The 20,007-nt window shown below is 39.0% G+C and overlaps 2 protein-coding genes across 2 annotated transcripts in view; both read left to right on the forward strand.

Moving 5' to 3' along the window:
• The window catches only part of LOC117481929 (C-type lectin domain family 4 member M-like), a 115,452-nt gene that overhangs the window by 79,025 nt on the left and 16,420 nt on the right, over positions 1-20,007 (forward strand). The window lies entirely within an intron of this gene.
• On the forward strand, positions 8,096-14,306 carry LOC117482264 (CD209 antigen-like protein E). The gene is made up of 6 exons (XM_034130327.1): positions 8,096-8,307; positions 8,683-8,769; positions 11,355-11,438; positions 12,637-12,779; positions 13,325-13,425; positions 13,612-14,306. The coding sequence occupies exons 1-6, from the start codon at positions 8,175-8,177 to the stop codon at positions 13,757-13,759; spliced, it is 696 nt and encodes a 231-aa protein (XP_033986218.1). The 5' UTR covers positions 8,096-8,174; the 3' UTR covers positions 13,760-14,306.

The following is a 20,007-nucleotide window of genomic DNA, read 5'->3' on the forward strand; positions in this document are numbered from 1 at the left end:
TTGCAATCTCGGCGCGGCTGCTTCTCTATCAACTTTTTGGCCTTTGCCATACCCGTCATTAACTATTATATCTGATGTGCTTCACAGAGGGTTGTTGCTTATTTTCATTTTATATGTATAGTGTAGTTAAAATATATAGCTTTTAATATAACACCGCAATAAAGTACACATCACATAATGAATATAACACAATGCATCAATATGCATAGATATACATCAACACAGATTATGATTTAGACTTATACAACTTTTTAAACCAGTTCTTAAAAACCTTAGCATTGAGCCGATTAAGCTTTTCATTCACTTTAGATGCCATTGCTTATATATCGACTCGTTGTTTGTAGATATCTACTAAACTAAAGCATACCAATAAAGAGAGTAACGTAGGCCTGTTATACTGAGTGATATATATTATACACACTGCTATACTTTCTGCACGGACCTCACAGCTGTTTTCACTGTAAACATCGCGTCGTAGCAGTTAATAAAATAATATCCAGGGGATGCATGCAGAGCTGTCATTGGCTGAGATATGTCCGGCCGTGCGTCACGACTCTTTTAAACATCACTGTTGCCGGAAGTGTATCCTCGATTATAGCTCCTCCAGGGAGCCTCCTCAATCCTCGGTCCTCGAATTGCATTTAGAGAAATTAGATGTCCTTCAACATGGCACGCTGAAATCCATTTCCGGGTCACTACCGGAGGACCGAGGATTCGAGGAGTCGAGGAGGGGAAATTAGTGAAATGAGAAAGGGCCCCTGACTGAGGAGCTAGATGAGTTGAAGAGAATCAACTTTGGTAAGTATTAAGATGAAACTACCCTAAAGTCAGGGGTTTGATCGGAAGGGGTATAAGCAGAGTTGGGTGTAACGCGTTACAAAGTAACGCGTTACACCTCAGGAGACAGAGGACAGCCATAGTCAGAGCTATCTGGATCAGTCTTATGCGACAATGGAAACTGAACTAAAGAGAACATTTGAAACTTTAGCAGTCTGCGTGATCTGCCTGTAGGGAGGGGCGGGCCTGCGAGTAAAGTAACGAGTAAAGTAACGAATAAAGTAACGAGTTACTTTATGTAGAGAGTACCGAAGTAGTGTAATATATTACTTTTTTTTAAAGTAATATGTAATATGTAATATATTACTTTTTTTTAGTAACGACCCCATCTCTGGGTATAAGGTATACTACATTGGTGGTGTATATGAAATAAATAAAGGTGTACTTTCTCAGGCAGAACACGGAAGCGACAGGTGTTTGTGTGGTACAGTGTGTGTGTGTGTGTGTGGTGTGTGTGTGTGTGTGTGTGTGTGTGTGTGTGTGTGTGTGTGTGTGTGTGTGTGTGTGTGTGTGTGTGTGTGTGTGTAGATGCAGCAAATAGACAGGTCTCAGTTGGTTTGGTGTAACAACAACACACTCTCACTCCATAAACGTCCAGGAACGACGCTTGGTCAGGGTCCCGAGGCGTGCAGTTGGGACGCTCCTAGGCTCCTTCAGCTTCATAAACAGACGCAAATAGCTTTCAACTGATTGCAATGTATTCCCATCTGCGGCGGGATTTGACGCTCATGGAAGCACGGCATTCGTTTGTGTCGGAGGCTGTTAAAGGCAATGTGACCGTCCATTCCCATTGGATAACGGAGAATTTTACACCCGGAAGTAAGTATTCCCCTTACTGTCGATTGATTTGACAGTGATATCTCCACTACTCATCAACTCAAAAACACCAGATTATCCTTGTTAATTAAACGACATTGATAGGTTTTAGTGTGTGTCCAATGCTTTTGTCACGTTTTCCCCTTCAATTCTGAGAAACAAGTCGTTTTCTATGAGTTTTGGATGGCCGAATACATTACATTACCCACAATCCTCTGTAGCAACCATAGACTGTATATTGCAACAGGCAACCGCTTCGGTTCATGTAATTTACAAACTCTTCAACTACAACCGTAGTTATATTTAAAAACATGTTAGAAGGCCTCACAAAATACTTTAATGTAAATTTAAATTTAAATGTGAAGGAATGTGTGTATATTAACTGTGGGTTTTTCTCTGGAAGTTTTTCCTTGTATGATGTGAGGGTCAAAGGACAGATGATGCAGTTTTTCTCATACTGATATTCCGCTATGCACGCTGGGATTTGGTGTTAATGCGATGTGAAATCCGAAAACATTAAAAAAAAATGAAATAATACATTATTCCGAGTGTGCTTGCTTTTCTCTTTGAAAGTCATCACATAACGGCATTGTAATACACGTTTCGGCTGCATTAAATATTACATATCTGCCGTAGTTAACTCTATTTATAGAGCCATGATGAGAACACTTCTAGACAAACAGGAACTGCCGCCAAAACTGAAAACTTGACGTGGATCTTAAATATATAAGCAATTAAACAACATCTTACATTTCTTTTCACACAATACGTCTTGCAGTATCAACACTAATTCGGCTGACTTTTATATTTGATCCAATTGGTAGATAGGCTGTATTTACGCCATAACGGTGCACAGCTGATAGAAAGGGATTTTTTTTGTAGTTTTTAAAGATATTATTTACTGAACTACCTTTCCAACTCCTCATGCAGTTGACTGTTACAGGGGAATATATCCGGTATTATTATGAAAACTTCGAGACCGGAAAAACTGTTTTCACCCACGCTAACTTTACATGGAAGCTGCATACACGTTATCCTGGCGAGACCTCAAATCATCTTTGTAATATCTATCAAACTATAGATCCTACACATCGACTGGACGTGGATTCTAAGAGTACAATATACACTTCTCGCCAGAAATCGAATCAAAAAGCATTTTAATGGCCAAACTATTCCACAATTTAGGATTTTCCAGAGAGGGTTATTTGTGAATATACGACCCTCCGGAGCGTTTGCAATGAGCGGGCCGGGAGCATGTTGTTTCTTACACGACCACTAGAGCACCTCTAGTGGTCGTGTAAAGAAAGAAAAAATGCAGACTAGGTAAGATAAAGATAGGAGAGAGGAGTTTATCAATGATTTGTTATTGGTTGTGAGCATATTCTAATGGCTTTTTGATTATTGAAATATATACAGTTCTGTGAGTGTTGAGAACTGTATCCATAAATCTCTTAATGTTGCCCTCAAAGTGCACCAGATTGATGCTTTAAACTTCAATTTAAAGAAACAAATCTTCCCGGGGTGCATGCCCCCGGACCCCCCCTAGAGGATGTCAGGTAATCACAAATAAAACAGGTTCACATGGATAGGATACTAGATAAGTGTGCACACTCATTATATACACTACACATTTTTCTTGGATTTGTTAACACTATAGTCCCTAATATATTTGTAGAAAGGCAGGAAATGGAATTAAATTGAGAAAATATTTCATTGCGGAGGACCCCCTGTTTTGTGTCCCCCCCACTTCTCAAACCAAAGTTACACCCTTGGGTACAATGGGAAAGTCAATTCTTTAACTTTAATAAATCCTTTGGGCACATTTTCTACAAGCTGCTTTCAACATTTCCCTGCTTCTTGCTCTTTGTATGATTTATTAAGTCTTAATTTGTGTTTCTCACTTCAAGATAGTGCAAATGGTTAACGCCCTTGTTTCAATTCTCTTACAACATATCAGTTACACTGAATGCTTTGAAGCAACATATAACTGTACATCAGAGTGTACAAATTGACTTGAAATGTATATCAAAATTAATTTGAACATCTAACTCAATATCCCTCTCAAAGCGTGTTGTCACTTATTTGGAATTCTTGAAAATAATCGAAATGACAGCTTCACAGTCAAGTTCCCTGTATGCTTTTGATACAGTAATCAACTATGAATAAGAAACAAACACCCATGTCATTGATCGTTAAACACAAAAGACATTGGGAATTATGTTTGAGATGTGGTGGCCAGTTGAAAAAACCTGGCTATGAGACGATCTGAAGAAAACTCTGAGAGCCTTGGGTAAGTATGATAATGAAATCAATTGTTCTGCCTGTGGGCCTTTATATCAAAGAGCAAACATTCAGATTTATCATACGGTATACCACCTTGGCAATTTTTGTTTTTTCTTAACCATCTGTTAATGTATGTATTAAGGTGTTCTATCATGCAAAATGCACTTTTGTATGTCTCATAAATATGTGTCCATGGTGGGTAAGGGATCTCACAAAGTTTCAGAAAACAAAACCCTCTCTCTTTTCCTCCGTACCCAAATCTCTAAAAACGGGGGTACAATGGAGTTGATCCAGATTTGCTGCAGATATGACGTAATGTCGGAAATGTGGCCTGGCTTTACACCCACGACCCAATCAGAAACGTTGTTATCAGAAACAATGTTCGACGTGTTTTGGAAGTAATATGGTCTCTGTTTACATTAGCAAGCATCGCTAACACTGAGAGCTAACCTGTACTGGAGAGAGTATGTGTAAAAAAGCAGGATATTAAAAGCTACTCACCCAAATGTTGGTAAACCCGAAAGGGAAAAAGCATTTGAGCTCCATACTGTTTCAGAAATAATCCTTGATGTGGTTTGGAACATAATATGTTGTTTCATCAGCATTTAGCTGAGTATGTGGGTAGAATTCTGAGCAGGCATGAGCCCCCCCCCCCCACTTTTTAGGTGATCTGTTTGGTATTTTGAGCAAAACACTTAATAGACATGTTTTTTATATATTTTTATATATCTGAGACCTTTAAGGTTTTATCCGTGTGCAGTGTTTTGGACAAAGTGCCAAGTTGAATTGCAAATAAGGTGCAGAGCTCAAACTGTGTTTGGAGATTTGAGCTGAGGTTTTCCTCTTTGAGTGTGAGATTAAATAATTGTGCTTTACAGTATGTAAAACACCTACGCCATTTATTTATACATCCAGCAGGTGGCAGTAAAAAACTTCAGCCCTGACTGTAAATAATAACTGGACTTTGACTTTGTGCAGTGCAGCATTAATGAGATCCAACAAAAACAATAGTGAACCATATAGTGCAGCACTTTCACTTTTTCACAATCATTTGATTTAATTTCTTTATTTTTATCTCCAATAAATAATGGTGGGAACTTGTTATTTGATACACTGTGTTAAAAAAGAAGCCTAGTTCATAATTGTACCGTCTTGAGTATTATTATTTGTTGTTACAGTAGACACCCATATGTGAGTTTGTTGTATTTAATGTTAGAATAACAAAACACCTCTTATATAAATAAAGAAGACATTTTCCGTATAATACAGCATCAAATAATGGAAAAAACTTTTACATAAACATGGTATTTTATCAGTGATGAACTGACAATGAGGTCAAATGTAAAATGAATGTAAGTAGTGTCTAAATATGACTTTATTAGTGGATTTGGGGTTTTATTCACCATTTACTGTTATAGGCTAATATGTTGAAATTATATCCAACAAATGAGAAATGTATAACAAGGCTTGTAAATTGTTATTCTTGGTTTTGTATCCCCGCCAACAATTTTCAAAACAAAACTTTCAAGGTGAGTGACAAATGGCATAGGAAAGACATTACAGTAAATGTAAATTGAAACAAGTTTGTCCTCAAATTCTTAACAGTCTGATCAGTGAACTGGATGTTCACACTTACTGTCTTCTTCAAGAGTGAGCAAATAAGCCCATTACCACTGCGACCAGATTTAGAAGATGACACAAACAGGAAGAAACAAGTGTGTGAAAAAAGACTCACACTGACTCACTGTCTGTTTCACTAGAACAACTGAAAGCTCCTTATAATTATACTGTATGATCAAAACCTTTCATAAATGCCATTTCTTCATCACCCTTTTACCTTTGAATATAAAGTACAACACAAATCACAAGGAACAACTTATTTCACCTAAAGCCGTATATTTTAAATATATAAATCTGAAAAGCATGTTGAAATTCAGTGTTTTAGTGTGCATTTAATATTTTTATTATTGAATCGGGAGCACTCATTTCTCCTTTTCATTATCAAATGAATATCACAAAAGCAGTACATTTCCTCCAGGTTTCTCAAAATATTCTGTTTCCCTTTTTGTTTATACGTCACTTTTTCTAAAGAAATAGTTTAACCTATTAGTAGCCAAATATGTAACAGGTTTTTTTCTCATTTTACAAAACACTAATATCAATCTTTTGGCATATTATACAATTTAATAGGAAGCGGTTTAATCATTTTTTTATCATTGCTTAAGCACAATTTAAAAACGAGTTCCTTTTGTCGAAACACTAAACAATTCAGACAACATCACACACAGCAGAACTCCTCAGATCTTTTTCAAACGATTTTGTACAAAATATTAATGTACACTTGATTGGTGAGTGTTTGTCCACCTCACAGTTGTGTTTGTTGAATTCATACAGAATTTGCTTAGATTTCAAGATATGGGATGCGATTTTGCTGCTTAAACTTCTTTTAGTTTCAATCATTTTTTGCTTCGTGTTTCATTTTAGCAATTGAAAAAATTAGGGCTGTCAAGTTAACGCGTTAATAACGCGTTAACGCAAAAAAAAATTAACGCCACTAATTATTTTAACGCGATTAACGCATGTGTATTTTTTGTCCTCGGCCGCCGTAGTTTCAGAGCGCATCGAGTTTAAAATACCATCTACAAGCTGATGCTGACAGCCCCGCTCCTGCTGCCCGCTTGTGGCAGACCACACTTCCACGCTCACCGGCAGGCCCGGACTGGCCATCGGGAGGACCGGGAGGGTGTGTGTATGTGTGGCGCGAGCGAAGCACACCTTACGTGTTGTTGTTAGCATCTGGTGCTAGCTAGCTGAGCTAACGGATATAAGGAGCTGTTTCAATGAAAACAGAGGAGCGACATTTCGCCGACAACTGCGCCGAGCACTTGACTTTATGCAGGTAGCCAGACAGCACACTCAGCACGGATAGTGCCGCAACACAGCTCATACACACAGGCATATATGCCTTGAGCTGCACATAGCTCCTACGATCCTCCACATTCACACACACACACACACACACACACACACGCACACACACACACACACACACACACACACACACACACACACACACACACACACACACACACACACACACACACACACACACACACACACACACAGTACATGAGAGAGGTTCTAGGTTGAATTGAGGCGAATATTTGTAATGTTCAGAGGTTGTTGTGTTTAATATTCATGAGAATATTTGTCATTGTTCAAATGATAATAAACAAACATATAAAGCATAGTTGTCCACTCATATGTTGATAAGAGTATTAAAAACTTGAAAAATATCCCTCTAAGGTACATTTAGAACAGATAAAAAATGTGCGATTAATTTGCGATTAATCGCGATTAACTATGGACAATCATGCGATTAATCGCGATTAAATATTTTAATCGACTGACAGCCCTAGAAAAAATACCTTGGAGGCTCAAAAGCTTAAAAGCTGAGAGGAAACCTTAGGTACAACTGTTAAAGTGTTAAAAGCTCCAGTACGCAGTGAATACACTTTATTTGTCTATGGATAGATTGATACAAGATGGGTGTTGGGTATGTGATTTCATGTGGTTTCAAGTGCTTTAAATTGTTTTTGATAACACTCCCCACACACTGTGTAAGTGTAATGCCTCATTCTATAAGTAGTTTTAAGAACTTCCCCTTCTTCTCTCTTCTCTTTGTTATAATTTATTCAAACAACAGGAGACAGATCGGGGGGAGAACAAAGCACTGAGATATAAAATACCTGACAAAAAGAGTTCTACTTTGTTGTACTTTGTTGTGGCACACTTCTGCTTTGTATCAGGAAACAGTCAACTTTGAGAGCACTTTTGGAAATGTTAAGCACCTCGAGGGCAGTGATGACATGTTGTGTTTCCACACAATGTGACACATTTTGTGGAGGTTTGTTGTTTCAGGCTGCATGTTTATAAATTGCAATTCCTCTTTATAACTCTAGATACTTTTAAACTCTATGATCATTTTAAGGCCAAAGTTTGAATTTTTTTTTAAATAAATAAGGCAATACAGAATCAACTTTAAAATTAAGGTAATTTAAAGATGTTTTAGGATCTTCATCTTTGCAGGTGATAAAGTTGTGGCCAGTGCAGGGGTTAAAGGTTAAGGGTAAGGAACATGTTAAAATGAGGAAGAAGAAGTGGATTACAGAACAGATTCTTTTAGAGAAATACGCATTCTGCCTCACCATCGTGTGTCTCCAGTCATCGGGTAAAATATGGCGAGGTTTATCCATAGAGAGGAATCTGAGATCACCATGGACTATGTGAATCTACCTGAGCCGACAGCCGGGAGTAACGCCCTGGAGAGCGGACCTGGTGAAGACGCTGGACTGACTCCTGCAGTGTCCGGTGAGACAGAAAACATTCAATTTAACATTTCTAAAAAATTGAACCGTACAAGCAATATGAACATTTTAATTTGAGAATGTATTGTTCAGAATTCAAAGAAGATTTAATTGTAGAAATACTGAGGAAAAATCTATATCTCCATTTGTCAATTCTGTGATTTTTCACTTAAGATCCTATATATCCATGTTTGACTTTGTTGACACGGTTTACTTTCAAGTACTGTTAGTTTACCAAGCAGAATTCGGTCTGCACATATCCTAAAATGTAGTGAACTCAAAATGCCAACAGAGTAAAATTATTCAGTTAATGCTGTAAACTTGTGTCTTGCAGTAGGTCTTTATTTTGTCAGCATGTCTGTCTGATTTCTGCGCACAGGGAGAACACTCAGACTGGTTGCTGTGAGCTTTGGACTCCTGTGTATCCTACAAGTTGCTCTCAACATTTCCCTGCACTTCACTCTCTGTAAGTCATTTCAAACCGTCTCTACTGATGCATTTTATCAGAAGACCAGAAAATCTGCTTTCCACCACAGTTACATTATTGCATTACTTTCTTTAAGGGGTTTAAGTATGAAGATAAAATGTAAGATAACTCTGTGTTTATGCTCATGCTCCCTCACAGTTTCTATCCAATTCAGCTTGGATAGCTAGGGAAAGTTGAGACAACACATAATAAAAGCGTGTTTTTGTTTCTGAAGCAAACCAATTACTTTCAGCTATGATACAACTTGAGCATCTGTTATCTTGCATATTTCCACTCTACATTAGATCAGTGGTTCCCAAACGGTGTGCCGCGGCACACTGGTGTGCCGTGAGGCAAGTCCGGGTGTGCCGTGGGATTTTGTGACAACCATACGTTATTATTGCAATATACAACTACACAAAAATAATTATTTTTTAATTTACTATATCAGTACTTTGTATGCACTCATTTCATAATACAGAGGCAAACTCTATACCTAAAAATAATTCTTTAAAAAAAAAACCCTCACAGAACCCCATATTTCGCTGTTAACGCAGTTGCAGGTGGGAATTATAAGACTGTGACACATCGAAGGCTGAAGGACAACATTAAAACAGAGAAACACGCAAGAGGGAAAATTGAGCGCTTTCTTGTGCGGAGCAAACCACCAACCACCAGTGCAGACTGCCGACAACCCACCACCGAAAGAAAAGAGGAAAAAAACTGTCAGCAGACAGTATCATGAAAGTTACCTGTCTAAAGGCCCTGACACACCAGGCAGTCACCAGAGAACTCGCCGACACCCGACACCGACAGTTCCATCGACGAGTTCTCCTGCGTATTGGCCATGTGTCGCACTGGAAATCACCGCAAAGACTTCAGCCGAGCACGTACGAACTGCGCATGCGTGAGTGGCAATAACTCTCCTTACCAGCAGGCGGCGGTAGTGTGTATTCGTCATTCAAAATAGGCAACAACCGGAAAACAGAGAAGAAGAACAGACTGATATAAACAAACAAATAGCATGTGCGTTCCATTTTCACTCTCGTCCATCGAAAACATGTTTTAGAATATAAAAATACATGAATGATGAAATGAGCACATAAAGTGCAGACATACTATAAAATCACAGTTAATAGACCTGCATCTGATGATCGCAGTTTTCTGGCGGGTGTGTAGTTTATTGAGTCAGCAATGTAATAATGGCCACTTCTTGCTAAAGTTACGATGAGATGAAAAACCGGACTTGACCAAACAAATCACGGAGCTCTCAGCAGAGGACAGCCGGGGACGCTCCTGCCGATATCAGAGATGTCCCTGCTATGTGTGGGAGGTAAGAGAGGACATTTAAGGGCTATGTTTGATGTCTTTAAGTATCACCTGCTGGGGTTTAGCTGCTGTCTTGTGCCTTAAATCGTTTGTTTACGTCCCTCACTTCCGTTTCGCTTCTCATTTGCTAGCTGAACAGCTGATCAGAGTGGTTTCTTGGCCCGATAGCTTGTGTCCAACACAAGGGTGTCGACCGTGAAAGGCCAAATAAGGCGTGTCACGGCCGAGGGTTCGGGACACACCAAATTGACTTTGGGCGACAAGGAACCCGTTTTCGCCCAACAACGCAAGACGGCCGATATCGGCCTGGTGTGTAGGGGCCTTTATGGCACTGCAGGCGAGCGGCAGATTTTCCCTACAAATAGACGAATCTACTGACATAAGTGGGGCTGCCCAACTTCTGGCAAACGTCAGATATGTTGATGCTGACTCTATCAAAGAGACGTTTTTCTTTTGCAAAGAAATGGAAAGCCATACTACGGGAGAAGAAATATTCAGGGTAACTAATAACTATTTAAAAGAGAACAGTCTGACCTGGAATATGTGCGTCAGTCTTTGCACAGATGCGCGGCAAGCATGAGAGTGAAAGGATTTATTGCTAAGGTGAGAGCACAAAACCCACATATCGTGACAAACCACTGCATTTTGCATAGAGAGGCATTAGTTGCCAAAACCATGCCCCCGGAGTTGACTGAGGTGCTGAATCAGGCTGTGCAGATGGTGAATTACATCAAATCAAGGCCCCTGAAATCTCGCCTCTTCTCCCAGCTGTGCGCCGAGATGGGAGCCGACCACCAAAGCCTGATCCTCCACAATTTTTAATTTTGTGACCTGTCTGGTTTAAATGAGTGTGTTGCTGCTTTGATGAAGCCTAATTTGATAAAGTTTCAAATTAATTTCTGAAATATTTCGTTAATAAATATTTCATGAGTAATATAGTTGTCTTTGTCACATTTTATTTGGCATTAGTAAATAATTATGCACATTTACAGATATTTTACATGATATGAGTGATAACACGTGTTATAAGGGCTATTTTGCACAATTGAGATTTTTACTTGTCCTTTGGTGTGCCTTGGGCACAAAAAGTTTGGGAACCACTGCATTAGATGATATATATTATACAGATTTGCTTCTCCCCCTGCCTACTTGTGAAAGGTTCTTTGATTAAGATGCTGACTGCATGTTGTGAACATTGTTGGTTTAATGTAATGTAAATATTGAATTCTCAATGAAGTGTTTTTTTGCTCTTTCAGACAGTAAGACATCAGATATAGATGTCAGTTGCACAAACCTGACTTACGAGACTGAGAAGCTGAAGAAGGAACTGATTAACTTTGGTCAGTGGGAGGAGGAAACACATAATGATTTGCATGCAAAGGATCATTTTTGGCCAAATCGGAAATCATGTATAGTCTATCAGATGAAAATTCACAATAAATATTGACAGTGCGAAATGGAATGATAATGCTCTGTTGAGGACTTTACGGTGATAGTGAGGCTTGGATTTTTGGGGTAAACACTATACAAATATATTGCTGTTAATTAGCATACCCACTTTTGGTATTAATTGGACTTTCTGCACAGCTGAAACAAACAAGTTAGTTTGACACAGGCCAGGTTGGAGGTATTTGGTTCTTTGTTTTTGCCTGACTGATTCAAATTGATACAAATTGATACATTGAAAACTCAGCAAAGTAATGTAATAAAACAGCCATGCCATAATACTGTATCTGTCTGTTTTTGGGGACATTGTTGGATATCAATCACATGTTTATCGTTAAAGGTTTAGGTAGAGGTGGTGAAATGCGCATTTTTGTCCTTCCTACATGTTGGGGGCAGGGTATTAGAAACTTCTCTCAATACAAAGGTCATCCAGTAAAATACCATCACTCACTGTGTGACTTATACATATAATTTAATATGTGATGACCCCTGTCCACTGGGTGTCCCTTTGTCCTTTTGCTTGGTGGCTCTACTTTGTTTAGTAGGGGGGAAGGGACATATGTTGCATTTATAAATGTCAACACCTCCACACAGAGCCGGGACAAATGACTAACCCCTCTATGTCAACAGAAACATCCTAGGCATTATAACACTATAGCAGAAAAGTTGTGTTTTATTGCGTTAGATTGTACAGGTGTACCTACCAATCACATGTAATAGGTGGATAAATTACTGAAAGGAATAACAAAATGTAGTTTAAAACCCTTTTTAAAAAAAAAGTTTGTTGTTAATTCCTCTTTTGAAAAAAGGGATAAAGTCCTGAAATTATAAATCGATCAATTCAATTTTATTTATATAGCCTAAAATGACAAATAAAAATGTGCCTGATGCAGACTGTCCTTAAACCCTTGCAGATAATAATAAAAAACTCCCCAAAAAATTGGGGACATGTTTTTAACCGTGAGCTTTATAATGCTTACATTTGATTCAATTGAATTCATCAATTCATAATTGCTTTTAAAATGTGTAAATTGTACAGTCACATACGTTAATTCCTGAGATATTAAGGTTTTCTTTGTTGTGGTCCCACAGATCACTTTTTCCAACAAGGCTGGGTGTATATCCGTCCCAGTTTCTATTACATTTCTTCTGTCAGGAAAACGTGGCTGGAAAGCAGAGCTGACTGTCTGCAGAGAGGTGCGGACCTCGTGATCATCAACAGCAAAGCAGAGCAGGTGTGTGTGTGTGTGTCTGTGTGTGTGTGTGTGTGTGTGTGTGTGTGTGTGTGTGTGTGTGTGTGTGTGTGTGTGTGTGTGTGTGTGTGTGTGTGTACGTATTGTGTACACATTTTCTGTTAAAATCTCCTGTATTTTCAATTGTGTGATGGATGTCAAGTCAAAAGTCAAAGTCAACTTTAATGTCAATCTTCCAGTTTGTGTGTACATACAGAGAGATCGAAATACTGTTTCCCACAATCCCGAATATAAAAACAATGTATATAGAATATAAAATGTAAAAATATGTGTGCAAATATGTATGTATATACACAGTCAAAGACACATTTTTACATGTGCACACATTAAGACCTAAATAAAAACACAACAATCAATATACAAAATAACAGTCACTTCAATATTTTGAGAATGTACATCAGTGCAAATTGTCCATAGAATGTGCATTATTGCAATATTGTCCATAGCAGCGTAAAAAGTGTCCGGTATCAAGGCCACCGTCCATTTCTACTGATGATTGACGATAAGTATTTTTCTCTGTAAACCAGGATTTCATAACAAAATTCAACAGACTCACATGGATTGGACTGACGGACGTAAAAACCGAAGATACTTGGAAGTGGGTGGATGGCACTCCACTCAACAAAAGGTTAGCTCATAGCTTTTTTTTCAAATGACATTAAATCAAAAAAGCGTCTTATAGATGTTCATGTTAGATTAATAAATATATCTAAAATGATTCAAAGGGAACATTTAATTGTGCAATTTAAACCAGTTTATCAGATGCATCTTGTGTTATGTTTGTTGTTAAAGAGGATTTGTGTTTTGGTTTCAGCTACTGGGGACCCGGGGAGCCGAACAGCTTTGAAGGCAATGTGGAGGACTGTGTAGAAATAAGGTTTTTTGACCTGGAGAACAGCTGGAATGATATTCAATGTGGAGATCAAAACTTCTGGATCTGTGAAAAGATGTTAGCTATATAACGCAACATAATAATGAAATAAACTCCACTTCAAAAACAGACAAGGAGGCACATGCGCAGATACAGATAGAGAAGCAAACCAGATTTAAAGTCTTTAGGAATATCTGATTTGTGGCTTTGTTTAATAAGGAAGGAAATGTTTTGAGCGCGTTTGACCTCAACAGCACTCTCAGTGCATGTACATGTCTGTTTGTTTAAAATACATTTATTACACTGGCTTATTTGTATTTATACCATTACTGAAAGTGAAAGCAATGGAATAACCTAAGCTGTTTGAATTAAGATCATTCCTATTGAACTAGATGTATGTTTAAAGTCTTGTTTCTGCAGATGCTCTAAACCCCATCTGATAATTCAATGGATGGTTGCCAATATTTACAAATAATCATGTGATAATAATTGAAATGTGTGTAATGATTGCTTGGCATTATGTCTGGGAAGGAGAATAAAACTAATAGAGTTTTACCTATTCTCTGGCACAATAAATTAATCAATTAAATGTTAAAATGTCAAGTATTCGGTATTGCATTAAACAACAGTTTACTGTATTGTTTTTTTTTAATTCAAATAATAATAAACCACCAGCTGTCATGCAGCTTTACTTCAAATACTTTGTCAGTGCTGCAGCTACAAATATTCACCTTCTGAGCACATCTATCTTTCAGTCTACAGATAGATGGATGGGTATAGATAGCTATACTAGATAGATAGATAGATAGATAGATAGATAGATAGATGATAGATAGATATTAGATAGATGATAGATAGATAGATAGATCGATCGATCGATAGATAGATAGATAGATATTAGATATATATATATATATATATATATATAGATAGATAGATAGATAGATAGATAGATAGATAGATAGATCGATCGATAGATACATAGATAGATAGATAGATACATAGATATATATTAGATAGATAGATACATAGATAGATACATAGATACATAGATAGATACATAGATAGATGTGAACTGTGACATTAAAACATTTTGTGATAATAGAAAGCCCCACCATGTAGTTTGAGGGTCACCTAACACCTTTCAAACCACCAGCCCTCAGTTTCCTGATGACGTGGCAAACACATGCGTAAATATAAATGATAGTTACTTTCCGTGCACAGTTGAGGGTGATGAATGTCAAACGCACACGTTGCAGACTTTGATGACATCAGGCAGCACGGACCAAACTGCACCTTCAGTACAGCTGGACACCATGGGTGAAATGTCCATCTATATGAATGTAGAGGAATTATCGGTTTACCACAGCCGGAGCAAAAGGGAGACAAAATGAACAGAAAATATTTATGAATATTTGTCTATCCTTAATCAGGGGCCACACAGACCTGGAACTGCAGCCTCAGGTAATAAACATATAACATAGTGATGGGAATTATGGCTCTTTGAAGGGAGCCGGATCTTATGGCTCCGTTCCTTTCAAAGAGCCGTTCAAAAGAGCCGTTCAAAAGAGCCGTTTTTTTAAGGTTACTAGGTTTATCTGCAAAATAATCACCAGGATAATGATTGACTGTATTGCCAGACCTAATGTCAATAATCGGCATTGTAAACATGACACAAGGTGGCGCCATATCCATGTCATCATGTCAGTGAATGTACTTTGAATTTACCCTCTGTATGTGTTAAGTAAATAAAGTTGCCTTGCCTTGAATGAAATTCATGCAACTCTTAATATTAGATACTGTGTTTTTAAGTGGCGATGGAGATTATTTGTTGATCCTGCTTTAAAGGATATTTTGCCTTTACAAATGGTGCGCTTTATCACTGCCTGGGTTTTGGTTGAAGTGAATCCAAATGCTGCTGCGTTTTCGCGTTTGGCTCATTTACCATCCGAAAAACACGTTGTCTACCTGTCCTGTACCACTTGTTATGACTTCTCTCTCTCGCGTATTCCGTTAAGACCCACCCCATCTCACTCCTCGTGCTGAAACCTACCAAACAGAGTAGGGGCGGATCTTCACAGAATACGTTTGGGGAACAAAATCAAGCTTTTTAAAAGGCGAGTGGATTTTGGCAGGCAGTGAGTGCGGACCAACGATTGAACGATAACAAGAACGGCTCTCACAAAGTAGGACTCGGTTCCCCTCGTTCGTACCAAAGAGCCGTTCAAAAGAATCGGCTCGTTCGCGACCGACACATCACTAATATAACATTGTTTTACACACAGGCACACAAACAGGACAAGACTATTAGTTTAATATAGTCAAGGTGTGACTTTTGCTCACAAACCCTTTTTACTTGTGGTTACTCTTTCCAAGCACTTTCTGTATCCTTTAATTTACTTGAACCTGAAATACAAAGAAGCAAATTGTAAACATTACATTTTACCTTCAGATGCTAAAGAGGTGAAGCGTAGTTCCTGCAGAGCTGCTGAAGTTTTTCTGCGTCTGCTGTGTCTATTCCTTCTGACTGGACTCATACCTCTGGTTTACCTTTGTGAGTACTTTGTTAGCTTGATTATAAAACACAAAAGGAGTTTACTGGTTGTCAGTGTTTCTTTATGCATTTGTTTATGTGTCAAACACAGTAATTAACAGCAACTCGGAGTGGAAAATGGAGGTGGTCCTGTTACAAAACAGTTACAACAACCTGACAATACAGAAAGATCAGCTACAGACAAGTTACAACATCCTGACTGAAGAAAGAGAGCAGCTTAAGATCAGTAACAACAACCTCACCAGTGAGAAAAAACAGTTACAGATTAACCTGACAATACAAAAGGATCAGTTACAGACCAGATACAACATCCTGTCTGAAGAAAGAGAGAAACAAATCATATACCTGACCAGTGAAATAAATGATCATCAGAGAAAACTTCAAGGTAATTACAAGTGTAAATGTTTAGTGTTTTAAAGAGTTAGGTGCCGAGGAAGAAAGATTTCTGTGGCCAAGAAATGCCATCAATAATCTGTCTCCTCTACTCTCAACAGCAGAAACCAGTCGCAGCGTTGCCTGAGAAGAAGTTCAGAGGACATCAAGAAGAAATCGGGAAAGATCAATGATGTTTCACTCTCACATCCGGCGACAGATACTTTTGAGCAACAGGGAGGGACGGGGGTAACCATATCCCACCCATGTGCAAACAAACTGTAACAATATTGCTTGAATTAGGTAGACAGGACACCTTTTTTATATTTACATTACCCACCCTAGCTTTAAAAATGACTCGTAGTAATTAATGTGTCCTCCTAAACCATGACACCCTGACAGTGAGCCAGCATGCATGATACCAGGAGCTTCAAACTGAAGCAGAATGTAGGGTAGGTAATTCACTTCAGAAACACTTTTTGTTATATTCCAGGGAATGCTCTTAACATCCCGACAGCAATGAATACATTAAATGATTTGACAATAAATACATTAAAAAAATTCATCTGTGGAAGCCGTGGCGCTGTAAAAAGCACGACCAATCATCTGAGCCGGCCCGGCTAAAATAACTGGATGGCCTACTTGCCTGTCAGCCTTCAATCTCGTACACAAACTTATCTCGTGCCCTCATTGGTCATGTGCGCGTTCGTGTGTGTTGGAGGAGGGGCTCTGTAAGGAAGTCTGAAGGAAGGGGCAGATGTTTTCGGCTGCGTACTTTCAAATTCTAGCGCACTCGAGCTGGTTTCTCCATTCTTACCTACCCTACCTTTAAAGGGGACCTATCATGCAAAATGCACTTCTGTACGTCTTTTATACATGAATATGTGTCCCCGGTGTTCCAGGGAACTCACCAAGTTTCAGAAAACACAACCCTCTCTATTTTCCTCCATACCCAAATCTCTAAAAACGGGGCTGCAACGGATCTGATCAAAACTGATCCAGATTTGAACACGTTACTGACGTCAGGACGGTGGCGCTACGGCTATTGGGCCAACTCTCCACCTATCAGGGGAATGTGGGGTAGGGCCACGGCCGGCCATTGCCGCTCGAAAGCGCTGGAGACGCTGTAGTACATATGCCAGGCCTGTAAGTGGCGCTGTAGTCTGCCACAAAAGCAGCGAAGAAGACTTCCCGCGCATGGTTGCCATGGTTGCCCTTCTGTTTATTCTCCGCTGTGGCTTTTTTTCTCCCTCCCCGAGGCAAGCGTTTGCTCCTGCTGCTGTAATTCAATGCAATCCCTCCCCGTCGAGGCAAGCACTGTAATTCTCTCCGGTTAGTCCACCAGCAGATGACAAACACCCACCTCTCCGCCTCTTCCAAGGAACGAGGGGACCGTGTGGCAGAGTTTCAGTTAGATTTTTTTTCGCCGGTCAAGATGTCCGTTCAAGTTTAAATCTTCTGGACAAAATTTGAAAAGTGCACGTCAAAGGTCTTCTTTGTTATTTATTGAGCTTTAAAACAAATGAATAACGACTCTATATAATAATATAATAAAACAAGGAGGACGGAGATCTCCCCCTCTTCTGACAGCTCAGCAGCTGTTCAGAGCACGCTCCCCTCTCCTGCAGCTCACAGAATCAGCCCCCTGCAAAAACAGTGCTGGAAAGAGCAAATGGAGCGAAATGAGGCATGGCTAAAATGCAGGATCTGTTTGGTATTTTGAAAAAAAAACTATATTTATATACTTTATATAGGTATGGCCCTACAATATATTGTTCAAATATAGCATGATAGGTGAGCTTTAACCTGTTCCACTCTGAGCCTGTTTTTCAGGTCTCAGGCTTGAAAATGACATTCCCAGAACAAATGACCATATCTTCCCTTCTAAAAGGGTTAAATTAATAATCTTTTTTCTCAAAGTAATGATAAACCTGTGAGTTGGATGTAGAAGTGTCAGAATCAATATAAATGTTTTTTATTTTAAAGAAAATTCAGATTTTACATAGTAAAAAACTGTAAATTATAGTGTCCGTCCAAAAATTATTTTTTACAGATAGTGAAAACTACCCTTGGATGATGGGTTAGTAGACTAAAAGCTTTAGGAATCCAAAGTACAACATATAATAAGTACCCTGTATCAAGATTGATGCAAAACAAGTGAAATTTGACCTTTTTAGAGAGATTTAGCAAAAAACTGGGCCATCTGGGGTCATTTGGGTGGATTTGACCTATCTCTGGCCCCCCTTGCTCGATTTGGTTGGTTGACATACCCTTGTGACCGTTAGAGCCAATAGAATCGAAGGAGGAGACTCACATACACACACATTGTAAAGAAAAAATGTGGCCGCTTCGCGTGTGGAAAACGAAACCAAACTGGAGGAATGTCTCCTTCTGGAGTTTGGAAACTAAAACGCAGTTGTATTGCTTATGGATTATCAGAAATAATTTCAAAGAAGGCACAGACACATAGGATGAACCTATGGATTAACTGCAGCATCGTTTTTTTATCGTTTTAATGCCATTGAAGACCACTTTTGACCAAGGTAAGCCATATTTACATGTTTAGCTTCTTAGCTCCACATGTGATGATGTACGCTTTCGTTGATAGCGTCGCGAATGTTTATCACTGAGTGTTGAGGTGGGCACCGGTAGATTCAGTGTCTCCAGGACACCAAAAACGAGTGGTTGGCTGTGCATCTAGGATAAGTAATAAGGGAGTTATGAGTGAGTTTAAGTGCCTTTGTAGGTCCCGTTTTTTCGATCGAGGCTAATTCAGAGGCTGAATTAAAAAGATCAGTTAGCTGAGTTTCTTCCCGTTACATGGATATAACACATTCATAGTTTTATTCAATATTAAGATTCCTTAGACGTTGTTTCCTGCAAATGACGCGTTTATCCGCCCGGTACCGGGGGGAAGGTGTGAAACAGGTTAAAGGGGACCTATCATGCAAAATGCACTTTTGTACGTCTTTTATACATGAATATGTGTCCCCGGTGTTCCAGGGAACTCACCAAGTGTCAGAAAACACAACCCTCTCTATTTTCCTCCATACCCAAATCTCTAAAAAAGGGGCTGCAACGGATCTGATAAAAAACTGATCCCGATTTGAACACTGTCCTGCCGTCAGGACGGTGGTGCTACGGCTATTGGGCCAACTCCACCAATCAGGAGGAGACAGCCCGGCCATTGCCGTTTGAAAGCGCTGGAGACGCTGTAGTACATATGCCAGGCCTGTAGGTGGTGCTGTTCTCACAGAATCAGCCCTTGCAAAAACAGGGCTAAAAGAAGTGCAAATTGAGCGAAATGAGGCATGGCTAAAATGCATGATCTGTTTGGTATTTTGAAAAAAAAAAAACGTATAAATATACCTTATATAGGTATGGTCCTACACTATATTATTAAAATATAGCAT

This window comes from Trematomus bernacchii, unplaced genomic scaffold (genome assembly GCF_902827165.1).
Source record: "Trematomus bernacchii unplaced genomic scaffold, fTreBer1.1, whole genome shotgun sequence".
Taxonomy (NCBI): Eukaryota; Metazoa; Chordata; class Actinopteri; order Perciformes; family Nototheniidae; genus Trematomus; species Trematomus bernacchii.

Coding starts and splice junctions, on each gene's coding strand:
- LOC117482264 (XM_034130327.1), top strand. CDS start 8,175: ATGGCGAGGTTTATCCATAGAGAGGAATCTGAGATCACCATGGACTAT. Junction 8,770..11,354: donor TTCCCTGCACTTCACTCTCT/GTAAGTCATTTC, acceptor TTGCTCTTTCAG/ACAGTAAGACATCAGATATA. Junction 12,780..13,324: donor TCAACAGCAAAGCAGAGCAG/GTGTGTGTGTGT, acceptor TCTGTAAACCAG/GATTTCATAACAAAATTCAA.